Source organism: Maudiozyma barnettii (genome assembly GCF_903064755.1).
Source record: "Maudiozyma barnettii strain CLIB 1767 genome assembly, contig: KABA2_07, whole genome shotgun sequence".
In the NCBI taxonomy this organism is placed as follows: Eukaryota; Fungi; Ascomycota; class Saccharomycetes; order Saccharomycetales; family Saccharomycetaceae; genus Maudiozyma; species Maudiozyma barnettii.
In genome coordinates, this window is record NW_024545244.1 from 458,576 (window position 1) to 474,865 (window position 16,290).

The following is a 16,290-nucleotide window of genomic DNA, read 5'->3' on the forward strand; positions in this document are numbered from 1 at the left end:
ATCACAACGAGATTTGTTGAAGCAAGCTATGTTGGATGGCGCGGAGAGTACAACAGTAAAATGATACAAAAGAGTTTCAACTGTTTAGTGGGAGCCTCATCTCTTACTGAGCTTGTAACAGTCTATGAGCTGGACAGTATTTGGTATTACTGGTTCCAATCTCTTGGGGGTAGCTCATTGTTCCCACTAGGCAGAATTATTGTGCTGCCTAAACCCAAAGCGTACAGGATGGAAGTTAGTAGCGCCCTCTATGGGGGAGTTTTACTATGAATATTTCAACTTTGGTTCCGATAATATTTTTTCAGACCGAGCTATTCCGTTATTTTCTTTTCAATTCTAAAGCATTTTATAAGATTTTGTAAATCACATAAAATATGTGTGGGTGTTATAAAATGTCTGGGTGTAACAAAATAGTCAAAAATATAATGAAATTATATAATGATCAATGAAATACGTAAGACAAAAATATTTTTTAATGTATGCTGTTAGAGATTAATCACTTAATTACATGTATGTACGTTTATATATGTGTTCTTTTATTCGTAAGGTTAATCGCTATTGAACCTTCCTTCTTTTTTTTTGACTTTTTATTCCTCCTTTTTAATGTTTTTTATGCTGTTGTTAGCACCAGAATCATCATTAACCACATCACCTGCAAAGTTGAAAAATCTGTTCGCTAAGGGTGTTTGACCAGCATTTATGTATGGTGTAAGACCTGTGTTACTGTTACTTGATGTGGGGAAAGGGTTACCATTGTTTGTACTATTGACTCCAGGTATACCTCCCGGGTTATTGGTCATGTTAGTACCATTCAAGGCACTACCATTCTGCCCGTTAGGGCCATTTGGATTATTTCCGGATCCTAGACTCCAATCTTGGAACATTGATATAGATCCATTTGGGGAAGGCATCATTAATTCATTTGCAAATTTCGAAGGTAATGAGCCAGTTGGAGGACCATTCATCATATGGTCCTGTGCACCCATTTTCGTTACATTTCCTAACCCTCCTGTAGGTGAAAATATTCTAGCCGACCCTAATTGAGGTGGATTGAATGGAATTTGTTGGTTGTAACGTTGAGATTGGCTAGCTGCTAAAGGTTTTTGTGTTGGGAGTACTTGAGCTTGAATAGGACTACTGGAATTATTACCAGAAAAGTTCATTGGATTGTTGGGATTGTTACCACCGTTTGATCCTTGTAAAGGTGTAGCCACGTAAGGTGGTACAGCAGAAGTACTTGAAAATAATGGTGGAAGACCATTGGAGAATGAAAATGTTGTATTGTTGGGTGCTTTTAATGGTGCTTTTGAAGTATTACCACTTCTATCTAATGATAGTGTATTACCAATTCCGGACACTGGTGATTCTATTTTAGTGGTTATATTAGCTAAAGTCTTCCCATCGTTATTTAATTTCTTAAAATATTGGGATGATCCATTATTGCCATAAATATTTGCAGTAGTCACTGCTACAGTAGATGAAGAAGGTTCACTTTGGATTGCATTATTACTTATGACATTATTATTTGGTATTTCTACTCTCAATACTGGTCTAGCACCCGATTTCTTAGCATTTTCTTGGGTCTCATTATGTGATATTGATGAATGTGTACTTCCTGAACCAGAAAGATTACTCTGTTGTGAATTAATTGATGGGATGCCAGCGATACTTTCTTCTAATTTAATACCCGATGCTCCACCATTCAAGGGATCGTTGCTTAATTTCGCCACTGATGAAGTGCTGTTGTTTAATAGATGTTGATGATCATTACCAGTTTGTCGTATCATTTGATGTCCCACAGTTGTTGATAAGGTACCGTACCCTTTAACTTGATTTTGTAAATGACGTTTAGTATCTCTATCACTTGATTCTTGAAACGATGTAGACAGATAACTTGTATCGTTTGACCTTGTGGTTGGTTGATTCGATGCTCTTGGATTGCTCTTCCCTCTTCCTATGGAACTATTTCTCGTATGATTAATGGAATTATTTGATATCGTATTCGAACTAATATTATCATTACTATCACTATCATCGCTATCATTTTGACTCAAATATGCAGCAGAAGTATTGTTATTTAGTGATAATCTTCTCTTCTTAGACATGTGTTCTTCGACTAAACCATTGCTGCCTGGAACCAAATTTTCCTGAAATACATGTTTATTCTTTTTATAATTCCCAAAATTTTCTGGGCCTTTAATTTCACGGATCATTGTCTTATCATTAAGATAATGATCGATTAAGTCATTCGTCTCTACGGAAGAGAATTCATATAATGTATTATTTGGACCCACAATAAGCAGTGTTACATCGACTTGACATAATACAGCTAATTCGTGAGCTTTTTTCAAAAGACCAGCTTTACGTTTAATGAAAGTTACAGTTCTATTTCTTTCATCTGTTAGAGGTTGAATTTCAATCTTCCGTCTACCCATTTTTTTCAAAAACAAAAGTAAATAATATAGATAAATAATTCGGATGATGTAATGAAGCAATATATCCTTAATAAAAAAATGGTATATGGGGGGTGTTATTCTTTTTTGTTAATAATTACAAAACACTTTGTGTGACCAAAAGAAAAAAAATAATAGTAATAATATTTTTGAAAGACAACTCCGTCTTGGTATTACTTTTATCTTTGTATTAATGTTATAATGGTTCAAAAAATTAAATATAGATTTTAATGAGTTTATGATCTAGATCGGTGAAATAATTTATTATTTACGATGAGGAAAAAAACGAAAAATTGATTTAAATAAATAAATAAACCAAAATATCGTGAAGACGGCACGATGGAACTTGTAAAAAAAATAGAGGGACAACGAATACGTAACTTTATCTGAGGAATAATATCAAGAAGATTATAAAAGAAGCTAAAGAAAGAAAAACGCAGAAAGGCATATATATCGTTAAAATGTAATAATAGAGACAGAGAGAAAAGAACATTTGAAGATGACGAAAGATATTCGTCAATGAGTTAGATATATATATACTTACTAGTTTCTGTATAGTTTTTCAAAGAAACAAGAAATACGTCACATTCTAAGACATAATAAAATTCGATTAGATCTTATACTTGAAAAAGTACGATTATTCAATTCAAATGACTTAGTGATTATCAACATTACAAGATGGATCAAACAAACAAACCTTGTAGTAGTTTCTTTCTTCCTCATCCCAAAAAAGATACAGCCTTCTCATTTTGTAGACATTATGATTTCTTGTAGGTGTTTCCTGTTAAACTAGTTACTTGATATGTTATTTCATCAAACCTATGAAACAAAAGTAAAGAATGGTGAAAGTAATAATAACGAAGAAGCCATCTCAATTGACAGTTGGGAAATCTAAAAATAACTTTTCGCTAAATAACTTTTTCGCGGCGTTGCGTTTTTCTTGCTGTGGGAAGATGAGAAACTTTTTTTAATGCACGTAATAAAGAAAGTGAGGGAGGAACCGTTTAATTGGTCGTAATAAATCTATGCTTTCCTCATTCAATATTGTTCAATCATTTAGATTAGTATAATAGAATAGAATTACTTAAATTATATAGGGTGAAGATATTTGTTTGTTTTGAATCCAGGTTCCACGTGAGATGCACATGATCAGAAGGTATAAAGAATTATAATAGAAATCGATTATCAGATAATTGATCTATTTAAAACGTTTACTGAGCCTTGCTTGTATTTATTATTATTACTGTTTTATATAATAGAGAGTATCGATCAATTAAAATCTGCATACTAAGTTTAAGAGAAAACATATGTGTCAATCTACTACACCTGGCTAAATATATTTTGTGACTTTTAATTTATTTTTCTTTTACTATTCGAGAGACCCTTATAAGTAAGGCTTATATACTTCTTCATACAGGAAGAAGAAAGATGATCCAATTCTCTTCTATCTGTTCTCACTAGTAGAATCCATCGTTTACTCTAAAAGTTATTTCATTATTATTGTTATAATAAATATTGGTCAACACTGCTTGTATTTCTGTGAGTATATCGCCATCGCCATCGCCATCGCCATCTCCGCTGCGCTGCGCTGCCCCTTTTTTTCTGGTTTCGTTCACGTGATGGCCTGGTGTGGGGCACCTGATATTACTAAGAAACCTCCTGAGAAAGGAGGAAATAGTCCGAGAGATAAATTTATTAATTAGATTGAAACTGAGCCTCCTTCCTTCGTCCAATTTACAGTAAATTTCTAACAAAAATATTTAATGACAGGATTTTTACAGTCAAAGTGACAATCAATTGTTAACGATTGCTACAATTCGAAGAAACACGAGACTACAGATAACACAATTAACAAGAAGATTCTCTCACACTTTAAACTCGACCAGTCGAGAATCTGTAATTGTAATTATCCATTCATTATATCCATTGCATATGTTACATATATGTTTGTGCGACTAGGGTTGTGTTTTACACGGATGGCAACGTATCGGTCGGTTTTCTTGCTTCTTGTTATTAGTTTTCAATACCTTCTATTATTTAGTGAAGCGAAAGAGTACTGAAATCTATTTATCGTTTGGCTTACATACGGAACAACTGTTCATCAAATACAAACGATAGTAATAATGACTCTTGTTCTATCCCTCATCTTATATCTTTAAAGATCAAGGATATAATTATATATAATATAACTTATTTATTCCATGTTGACCTTTTGTTTGGTCTTTTTGTTTCCTTTAAATTATACGGAAAGTTCCCTAAACTAATCATCTATCTCATCTGTGTTAAAGTTAAAGAAATCAAACTCCTTAATTTTATTTTTTAGTTGCAAAGAAAGTTCGCATACTAAAAAGAAGGAGAGAAATTATTATATTATTTTTTTTGAGATTCATATATATATACCATACAAAAGGGGATAACGAAACTTTTATCTTTTATTAACATCGAATTTTTTATTCATCTTTATTAATATACTGTTTCTAAAGGAATAAGATATTATATTTATTTCATAAAAAAGATTAAGAAACACACACTCATACAAAAACAAAAACTACTACTACTACTAATATTATTATTATTATTATGACTGGAAAATTAATTTGGCCTTATCCTGATGAACCACAATCAGGCTTCTGGGGTAATACCACAGCAATTATTGATTGGTGTGAAGAAAATTACGTTGTATCATATTATATCGCAGAATGGTCTAATACTTTAACGAATTTCATGTTTATATTGGTTGCAACTTACTATACATATTGTATATATAGAAATCGTCTCGAAACAAGATTTATTTTAGTCGGTTTAATGTTCGCCCTTGTAGGGTTTGGTTCATGGTTTTTCCATATGACTTTAAAATATAGATATCAACTACTTGATGAATTACCAATGGTTTATGCCACTTCAACACCTGCTTGGTCATTATTTTGTGAATTAGATTGGAATACTTTCAGAGCTTCAAAAGGACCTGTCTCAAAGAGAAAAGAATGGTTCTTTGGTATTATTGTTGTATCATTCACTACAGGCTTAACTTGGTTTTATATGGCTTATCAATCACCAATTATCTTTCAAGTACTGTACGGATTTTTAAATTGTTTGGTGGTTGCAATCTCAGGTTCATTTGCATATTTCTTAATACCAAAGAATAAATTAGATAAAAAAAATTTATACACAACAATGGGTTTAGGTATTGTAATCTTTCTTTTAGGTTTCATTTCCTGGCAATTAGATATTCATATGTGCAGTTTCTGGAGATATTTTAGAAGAACTTATTTATTATTACCATTAGGTACATTATTAGAATTACATGGTTGGTGGCATATTCTAACAGGGATGGGTGTCTACACATATATTGTGTTTTTAGCTTATTTGCGTGTATTGAATTTAGGAACTCAAGATGATTTCTTATTTATTTGGAGATGGAGATTATTACCTGAATTGGTAAGAAAGGATTCTGCCATTTCTACTAAATATTCATTACAATTCTGGGGTCCATATGAAAATGAAAATGAAACACTTCATTCAACTAATACTCCTATTAACGGTCTACCAGTAACTTCTACGACAACCGCTCAAGCTGGTGCTTCTAATTAGTTAACACTATAGCCATAACACATAAAAAACACTAATCGAACATTCTCTTTTATTTCTTAATACTATATTAATGTATATATATATATATTTATATTCGAAAGATTATTTTCCCCTATTTTTTTAATGTTTATTATAAAATTTCTTAACTTTGGTGCTTATCATAAAATGTCTCAATAATTAACGTTATATAAACAAAACTTCAAAAATGATAATTTTACAACTAATGTTAAAAATTATGAACTTTTAAAAAAAAACACAAAAAATATATATATAAATAATTATAAACTATAATACTATCTCACCTTTTATTTCTTCTTCTTCTAAATCATCTTAGACATATATGGCCCCTCCAACTCATAACCCAACTTAGCATAGTAATTCCTAACACCCACACCAGAAATGACAGAAATCTTTTCAGACCCATGCTCTTCCTTAGCAATCCGTTCAGCTTCCTCCATCAATAATGTACCAAAACCTTGATGTTGGAATTTACGTGGATCTCTGGAATGTAGTGGAACCACCGACCCATACACGTGAAGTTCTCTCACAATAGATGTTCTTTGACTGATAAATTCCTTTCTATATGTATACTTCTTTGAGGCCTTTCTTAATCTCAATAGACCAATCAAAATATCCTTCTTTGGATCCTCGTATGATAAGAAAGTCTCCCAACCACCATTGGCATAGTAATCTCTTCTGATCAATTCAACTTGATCCGGAGACACTTTGTGATGAACCTCTTGGATACCGACTTCTCTAGTACGTACATCTCTACATGATGTACCCAAATCCTTCATTCTGGCTAACGCCAACTCTCTTAGATTACCATTATCGACACCACTTGTCACCAACGGCATTGGGATATCTCTTTGAACACGATAAATTCTTGTCCAAGGTGGAACCAAAGCCATGATTCTAGCGACCAAATCCACCAATGCATTCGCATTATATGACTTATATTTACCAGTCTTCCATAATTCATATAGACCAGTACCTCTAATGACCAAAGTTGGGTAGATCTTCAAACCATCCGTTCTAAAATCAGGATTCTCAAAATATTCTTTGAATTGTTCAATATCTCTTTCCATCCCGACATTAGGTAAATCGGGCATCATATGCGAAACAACTTTATAACCAGCATCCTTAGCAACTGCAAAAGTTTCACATACAGATTTGACTGTATGACCTCTATTTGTATCTCTAGCTACATCCTCATATAAGGACTGCACACCGATCTCTAATCTGGTACAACCATATCTTAACATATCATCTAAATGTGTACCAGTACAATAATCAGGTCTAGTTTCAATTGTGATACCAACACATTTGGTAACACTCTGTTGTGAATATTTAATAGCTTCATCTAGATCATTACCATTGAACCCTGATAATGCATTATGTAATTTAGTTATGAAATCTTCTCTATAATCTGTAGGTAAAGACATGAAAGTACCACCCATGACGACATATTCAACTTTATCAATAGAGTGGCCTAATTGTTTTAGTTGTTCCACTCTACCTCTAGCTTGTTCATATGGATCATAACGAGCTCTAATAGCACGCATAGATGTAGGCTCATAACCTGTATAAGATTGTGTAGAATATTCAAAATCAGAATCAGGTCCACCGGGACAATAGACACAAATATTACCTGTGTATGCAATGTGAGGACAACGATGAGGTTTACACATCACTGCGACAACAGCAATACCGGATGCAGTTCTCACTGGTTTGGCCTTCAATTTAGGTAATAAATATTTCTTATATTGATCAGGTATAGAGTTAATGATATCTGTTAATCTAGGTTGTTGTCTCAATTTATATTTCTTGGAATATTTGATAATAAGACCGTTCAGGTTGATATCCTTCGTTGAAGATGTTGTCAAAGAGTTTGTTAATTCAGATGTAACATCTGCGCAACATTGAACAAAACGTTCCTTTTCAGGGACTGCATTTTGTTTATTAGTCTTTGGACCTTTACCACGACGACCCATCCTATTTATATTTGATAGTAATAGTGTATGTATTGCTTTCTATTTCCCTTTTCAAATCAAATCAAAGCAACTGTAACTATTACTATTATGAAATAGCCTTACTAAATAAAACGATATTTTAATATTAAATTAGTGGTGCTTATTAATTAATATACTAAAAAGATTCAATATTTTGCAATGGGCTTCTCTACTTCTCCCTCACTCTAATTTAGTCCATTAATTGAAATTTTTCAATTTTTCAAATTTTTTCACAGATTCTCATCGCCTCATATTACAATTGAAGGGCTAAATTCTATCTGTACAGCATTTTCTTAGTTACATAATCCATTACTCTCAATAATGAATGGTTGAGTAAAGTTTGTGATGAACATATCGTTCCAATATATAAACAAGACTACAAACGGTCATGTCCAGCACCTTGGTGTCAGTCAGTTTCTACTGCAAAAATTGATTTCCAGAGAATGTCTATGTAACTTGCAATATTATATGCCTTACATAACTACCCAATTTAAGTAACTTTAATCACTGCGATTTCTATCTCCGACATATCAAACATAAAGACCTATATCTATACAGACAGTTCCATTTATTATGCTATTATACATAGCGTAGTGCGTAAGAAACTGAATATAGTGATTGTTGTTCACTGTATATGATCCGTTTCCTAAAATATTACTGTCGTTAACCACCAAACGGTGAATCGTAAAAAGAGAGCGAGAGAGCGAGATGAAAGTACGCCTTCAGTATAACAAAGAAATATAAAGGACAGGTACATAAAAACATACATTTACACATACTTAAATTTATTAAAAAAACCCAGAAACACATATAGTTATATACATACATAGGTAGATACCTATCATTACATCTACTTACACCTTAACTTTAAGCAATCTATAATTGTTTAATAATTGTTTTCTTTGGTGTCTTTCTTTCCCCTTTTCATTTTTAGTTTCGTTCTCCTTTAGATCAATCGATAGACATAGGCATTGACACTGACTTTATACTCTTTTTTTTCAAGTATTATAAGAAACAATGGTTACTGAAGCACAAAGAAAGAAAAACAAGAAGAAGAAGGCTAGACAAAAGTTGAAGAAGGCTGGAAATAAATCTGTTCAGCAAAATGGTGAAAATAACGTTCCAGGAGCTGAAATATCTGATTCAACAGATGTAGAAACTACAACAGTTCTTACCACCAATAATTCAATGATTTCAAGTACTCCAGAAACTAGTACTATTATTACTGGTTCAAGTTCTACAACAACTGCTACTACAGATGATATCGTCCATGAAACTCAACAACAACCTCTTCCACAACAACACGCTGACTTTCCTTCGGCCGTCGAACATGAAAATAATGTTATAGATCCTGAAGTTGAAATCAAACTGTCTGAACAGAATGAAGCCATTGATGGATCAAACCAGGTACATGAGGAAGAAGAAAATCAACAGCCTATCGAAGAAGTTGAAGCCCATGAATTAGGTCAAATTGTGGAAGTAACAATCCCTCAAGATATTATAGATGAACCTGAATTTATACCAAAACAAACTGTAAATGAACCCGCTGTGTGGAATCCTTCTATTCAAAATGAAGAACTTGAACAAATCCAAGAACAATCAGTACTATCAAGTGAAACATCTCAGCATGATAATGAACAACCAGCAAATAACGAGGTAGTAGCAACTGAAGACGTAGAAATTCCTCAACAAATTGATTATTCCACCACAGAACAAATTATGGAACTACCGAAGACAGATGCTGATACTCAAATATCCAATTTGGAAAACGAATTTCATATGGAACATGATACTTCTGTAAGTGAAATCCAACAGGGTGCACAAGTTCCCGTATCTGATGTATCTGAAATGAACCTTCTCAATAATAGCGTATTAGTTTCGAAGTTTCCAAACAATGATCTCAATAGTGATAGTGGACATCAATTAGAACTGGGAAACTCTATTTCGCAAGAGTCTCATATAGAAGAATATAAGAACATCGAGAACATCGAGAACGAAGAAGATTCATTTTTAGGCGAACGTTCATCAATTAATAAAGACTATGACGATACCGTCGTTCACTCTGAGATGTCTTACAATAACAATAGTCAAAACGGTATACAATACGAAACTCATGAAAACACCAAAGATATACCAATGTATTCAAATAATGAACAAGGTGAATCATTATTTAATCACGATAATGATGTTGAGATAGAGACTATGCCTTGGGAACAAGAGACAAGAGAACCAGTAGTACTAGAAAATCAGGAACAATATAATAATGACGTTGAACATGCAAGTAATGCAGACGAAATTTATGAACCAACCGAACAACCGGCAACAATCCACAGCGAACTGTTTACTAAACATGAAGATACACACATTCAGCCTATTGTACAAGATAATATAAAAATAGAAAATAATGCGCAAACTACAAATAACTCGAATTCCCCATTTACAGCTCATACTGAACAAGATGATGAATTATTGCCATGGGAAGTAGAAACTGAGACTAATTTAGATGCAGTACATAATGTTGTTGCTCCTGTGACAGAACTGCAACAAAGGACTTCTATTCCTAATTTGGACCAACCAGACACAGGAAACCAAGGCATTATCGATGCAGGTATAATAAAAGATGTACAACAAATCAATACTGATCCGCAAAATACAGGTGCCGTTGAAACCAAAGACAGTATTGTAGACACTAGAAAAAATAATTTTTCGTTTATGGATGATGAAGAAGATCTATTAGAGGATGATGACAGCTTTTTAGATTCAGATGAGGAACTTCGAACTGATTTGGAACCAGTAAATCCAATACAAGAAAGTCAACCATTGAATCCAAATACTGGAACTAACACCAATCAAAGTCCGATAGTATCAAAATATGCCCCACAAGTCACATCGAACAATATCCAATCTATAGAAACTCCAATGGAAAGATCGGGAATCGTACAACCCCCTCCTATGATATTTAATAACACTATACAATCCCCTCAGATTGACTCTCAACTGATGTCAACACAGTTGCAACCCTCAATTACAACTCAAAAGGCTGTCGAAACTCTTAACAAGGCAAAGCAAAAATCTGACGCTTATGATTTCCCAAGCGACTTACTGGGCTCTAATCCCAAACCAGTACATGCAAAGGCTGTCGTTACACCATCCATGAGATATGGATCGATCCCATCGATGGATATAAACCGTAACTCTTCCAGGAAAATGAGTGCCCCATATAGTCCATTGCAAACTAGTGCCGCTCCACCTCCACCTCCAATGATCCATACCAAAGGAAATTCGCAATCATATGTTCAAACATCAACACCAACTACGGGCCAACCTCAAACGAGAAGCAGAGTATCTAGTGGCGTTAACATGCCTCAGTTCCAGCCTCCTCCGATGGTTGATGTCCCTCAACCAGGAATGCCATATTCAAGACAAAGGGCAGCAAGTAATCTATCCAACGGAGGGGGGCTTGGTGTGCATTCTACAGCTGCTACATATGTGTCACCACTGTCACCTCAAAGTGGAAATATGACGGGGACGACAACTACTCCTCTAAAAAAGAACAAATATGCACCTATCGGAAATGTACAACAACAAATTCCAAGTCAACAACGTAGTTATACTCAAGCTCCAAATGGCTATGTTCCAGGCCCAGTTTTATTAAATAACACACCTACAATGAACAGTCAAGCCAACTATCATCTGAATGGTAATAACCAAACGAATGGCACTCAGCAGCCATTATTACCACAAACAATGACAAACCAGGGAACAAATATCTTAAATGCAAGTACTGTATACCAAGGAGTACAACAACCAAATAATACTTTGAACGGACAACATCAATATTATCCGCCAGCTAGACAGAATATTACAATCAACCAGCAAATGCTTAAGAACCACGAACCTCAATTAAGGCACAGCAATAATTATGCACCTCAGATAACTCAAAATGGAAATGCAAGAGGCTTGGGTATTAATACACAACCTCAAATCTCGGTCCAGCAACCATATTTACAAGCGGAATCAACTCAAACAGACTTAATTAACAACCAAAATCTTTTAAGACGTCAATTTCCATTATTTAGTTGGGGAAAATCTAATCGAGTCGTATATGGTATACCTACTGCGAATTCTATGTACTCTGGGACAGGATTTTCGTTAAATACAATTAATGTTGTGAATTATGATGCGTTATTGAACACTTCTGATATGATGAAAACATATATTGGCCCATTGTCAACTAAGACAAAAAAGTTGGAACTGGAGAAATGGTTAAATTCCATAGTCAGTACTATACCTCAAGACTCTACAGATACTACATCATTAATATGGTATATTCTGAGGTGCTATGTAAGTGGAATTGATGATCTTGTATCTATCGCAAACATGTTATGCGACACAACATCAATGAAGTTGTATCTAACACAACCATTTTCTCAACCGAAACCTGTTGCAAATGCTAGTCGTCTAGAACCTAACACGCAGATTAGAGTCTTAGCCCTGCTTCAGATTGGTAATTATGAAGATGCTTTAAACATTGCGTTAGAGGGCCAAGATTTTACGATGGCCTTGCTGGTAGGAAGTTTGGCGGGTAAGGAAAGATGGTCATCTGTTGTGGATTCTTACCTCAGAATGGGGATTTCAAGTTATTCTGATCCTAATATTAACGTACTTTCTCTTCTTTTCCAAGTTTTCATCGGTAATTCTAAAATTGCCATTGCTAATTTTTACAATAACCAAGAACATATTAATTGGGCTGTTCAAAATTGGAGATATATTGTTTCCGTTATTTTAGCAAACACTAAATCTGTTACCGGAAGTATAACATTAAAATCAGGTCAAGTTCCACCAATGATTCTAGAATTTTTGGTTGAGTTTGGTATCTTCCTATATAAACAAGGTCTGATCCTGGAAGCTAACCTATTATTTGTCATTGCTCGTATACCACTTTCATTTGCATCAGTAATGGGCGATTCTGATGTGTATTTCAAATGCATTGGTCAACCTACTACAACAGAAAGTTTGATATGGTCGGAAATCTACGAATATATCAAAACTTTAGAAGAACCAGCCCTAAAGGGGTTCCCAACACTTTTAGCCCAGAAATTGACTTATGGATTTGCATTAGAGGAACAAAACTTATCGTCACAAGCTACTAAATATAATGAGATTGTTGCTTCAAAAATCAAGTTATTTCCAAGAAAAGACGCATACGCAGCCATTTTGATGAACAGTTCAAACATATTGACTGCTAGGATTAACAATTCAAGTACTGGTTGGTTGGGCAAACCAAAGTTGAGTAGTGTTTGGGGTCAATTAGACAAATCTTTTAGCAAGTACATTGGTGGTGATGTCGAAAAAAAGCCAAACCAAACTCCCGAAAAGGACGTTTTTGGTACTTATACACCTTATACATCCAATCACTCCTCTGTTGTAGATTTGGACCAAACAAATATTAACCAATACCAACCTCAAGCAAATTACAGACCATCTGGGCAAGTTGCTCACCATTCTATGACACCGGGAAATGTCCTATCAATGGAACATTTGAAGAAGGCTTCTCATCATACATTCGGCGAGCAGGCCCATTATGAAACTCCTTTAAGAATTGGCGAAAGTTTACAAGGGTCACCTGGTAGGACATATACTAAAGATGGGAGCGGACTTGCTCGAATTCCGCACAATCCATTACCTAGAGTACACAGTGAGATATTTGAAACAAATAAGGCTACTCCTCCGCCTCTTATTAGAGGCGATACCAATAGTTTAATATTGCAGAGATCTGTCACACATGATCAATTGAAAATGGAAACTTCGAAACCAATGTCAGTGTTGGCAAATGATATTTCGAATATTGGACCACCACAATCTTTAAATAGAAATGTCGGCGCTCCTAAACCCCATACTGGACCTCCAAGAAGGTCATCCAATGTTTCCCTTGCTATAGACGTTCATCCACCTCCAAAAGCTAGAGCTGATAAGGGAAAAAGCTCTCCCCATCGTAGACCTCACAATATTGTACCATCAATAGACCAATTAAATTCCTTGCAAACTACACCATCAAATAATACGTTAATTGAAAATGTACCTTCAGTCCCAATATCTTCGAAACCAGCAGTGAGTAAAACTCCAGAATCAGACACATCAACCATGACAGCAACAACAACAACAACGATGCAACATCCACCGAAATCTGAATTGCCTGAAGAATCGATAAATGTCCCAACTGAAAGTATCATATCTAATAACGATTCAAATGCGAACATGTGTCAAGAGAATCCAGTCAATGCTCAAAATGCAATTACTGAAGAATATGTTCAAGTTACTCCACTTGAACATGATACTAACAGTATCGATCACGCAAGTGAAATTAACCAAGAGACTGAATTAGTAAATAATGAAGTCATTAAACAACCTATAGAGCAAGATATACCTACTGAAGAAGAAGAGGAAATTATCGAAAATGACGTTAATTTGGAGAATAACCTAGATCCTATTACAAATGCTAATGTTCCAGAAAATTTACCAGATACCAAGTATTCTGACGGTACTGTACACGAAAGAAGTAGATATTCTAAAAACGAAAACTTAGAAACCCAAGCAATCATTCCACCACTAGTTATTTCCAATGATCAAAATGTCGAATCGGTAGAGTTAGACGATAAACCACATCAAATAGATTCTGTTATGGCGGAGAATGACGAACAGAAGGCCGATCATTTACTGGAATTTACTTCGGATGGGAAATTAGAAACAGCTCCAGAACCTCCGGCTCAAATAAATCTTATAGGAAATAATATTATTGACGAAGGACCAGCTAGGGACTTAAAACATAACCCACTCCAAGATAAAAACCATGATTCTACTGAAGATTCATCTGTGGAGACAACAGAAAAAATCGTGAACAGTTCGAAGCCACCTAATAAAATAGTACCACCAAAAGTAAGCCTAACGAAGAAGCAAAATGCCTATGCCCCAATCAATTATAAACCCAAGCCAAAGGCGAAAAGCAATTCGTATCTACCAAAGAATGCTACTTCTAATCCAAATTCCAACCTGGAACAACTTTTAGAACCAACTGGTGGAAATGACATGTTCGCCTATAATAGCTACACTGCTTCATATTCTAATTCGGAGAATAATATGCTTCAAGAGGAAAATAATAGTTTTCAACCATTCATGCCACCAGCTTCTGCAGATATGGTGAGCCCTTCTGAGAACAATTTTAACGTTCCAAAAAAGTCATTTTCTAATGATAAGTTTGGACCCATAAGGGAAGCCGATGAAGTATCAACGGAGACTTTCGAACCTGTAATAAAAAAGAACACAGGAAGTAATTTCAATACTTATACCCCCCAAACAGTCAATACTGAATATAATGATGTCATAGAGGATGAATCTGAGTCGGACGAAGAAGAATACACCAACAAGAAAAGTAATGGCAATCAGAAAGAAGTAATAAAGAAAAACAAAGCTACTGATAGCACAAAACAGAATCCAAGTATTTGGCGTTTTTTTAAGTCGAACGATAACGGGGAGAAAAAAGCTATCAAGGCTAAAATGGGTAACCAGAATAGTTTCTACTACGACACTGAACTGAAACGTTGGGTTGATAAAAATGCATCGGAAGAACAGAAGAAAGAAATGATAGCAGCCACAAAACCAGGTCCACCACCACCAATCATTAAGCGTAAGGATACCGGACCAACGTCATCCCCTCGCGCAAATAATAACCATAATACTGCACCACCTAATGCATTTTCACCAGTATTACCTATAGATCAATTGACAGGTAAACCAATGACTATGCCAACATCTTCTTCTGAAAATACTGATACTGCATCCCCAGTTGCCAATTCTGCTAATAGGTTTTCCACTGATTCAAATATTGAGAGCTTGGCAGGTAAAAAGGCAAATGATCTTGACGATCTACTAAAAGTATCTGCATCTGTAAATCGTGGTGGGAAGAGAAAGAAGAAGACTAACAGAGGCTACGTTAATGCAATGTAAAATTTGTAGAAAATACTGTATAATAATTTCATTAGTTTGTTAATACAAAAATTAAACTTAAGAACCTTAAATAATTTATAATAATATATATAAATTTTCAAGATTTTTCACACGATAGGTGTCGTAAGTAAGAAACCATAGGTACGTGGTGGGATGTAGTCAAGTAAATATTACATTAATATACCTCTGAAAGTTCAAATCATGGGCCCTCGTGACCAAATAGAGAACAC

The 16,290-nt window shown here is 34.6% G+C and overlaps 4 protein-coding genes across 4 annotated transcripts; 2 read left to right on the forward strand and 2 right to left on the reverse strand.

The window, feature by feature from the left end:
- Positions 1 to 587: 587 nt before the first annotated feature.
- RLM1 (Rlm1p) lies at positions 588 to 2,435 on the reverse strand (the record flags this gene model as incomplete). The annotated part of the gene is made up of 1 exon (XM_041551706.1): positions 588 to 2,435. One exon carries the CDS (start codon positions 2,433 to 2,435, stop codon positions 588 to 590), a length of 1,848 nt encoding a protein of 615 aa, XP_041407640.1.
- A 2,598-nt stretch (positions 2,436 to 5,033) lies between these two features.
- Positions 5,034 to 6,044, forward strand: YDC1 (alkaline dihydroceramidase; the record flags this gene model as incomplete). The annotated part of the gene is made up of 1 exon (XM_041551707.1): positions 5,034 to 6,044. The coding sequence occupies one exon, from the start codon at positions 5,034 to 5,036 to the stop codon at positions 6,042 to 6,044; it is 1,011 nt and encodes a 336-aa protein (XP_041407641.1).
- Positions 6,045 to 6,364: 320 nt separating this feature from the next.
- ELP3 (Elongator subunit ELP3) lies at positions 6,365 to 8,038 on the reverse strand (the record flags this gene model as incomplete). Its single annotated transcript, XM_041551708.1, has 1 exon — positions 6,365 to 8,038. One exon carries the CDS (start codon positions 8,036 to 8,038, stop codon positions 6,365 to 6,367), a length of 1,674 nt encoding a protein of 557 aa, XP_041407642.1.
- Positions 8,039 to 9,073: 1,035 nt separating this feature from the next.
- Positions 9,074 to 16,060, forward strand: SEC16 (Sec16p; the record flags this gene model as incomplete). The annotated part of the gene is made up of 1 exon (XM_041551709.1): positions 9,074 to 16,060. One exon carries the CDS (start codon positions 9,074 to 9,076, stop codon positions 16,058 to 16,060), a length of 6,987 nt encoding a protein of 2,328 aa, XP_041407643.1.
- Positions 16,061 to 16,290: the final 230 nt, after the last annotated feature.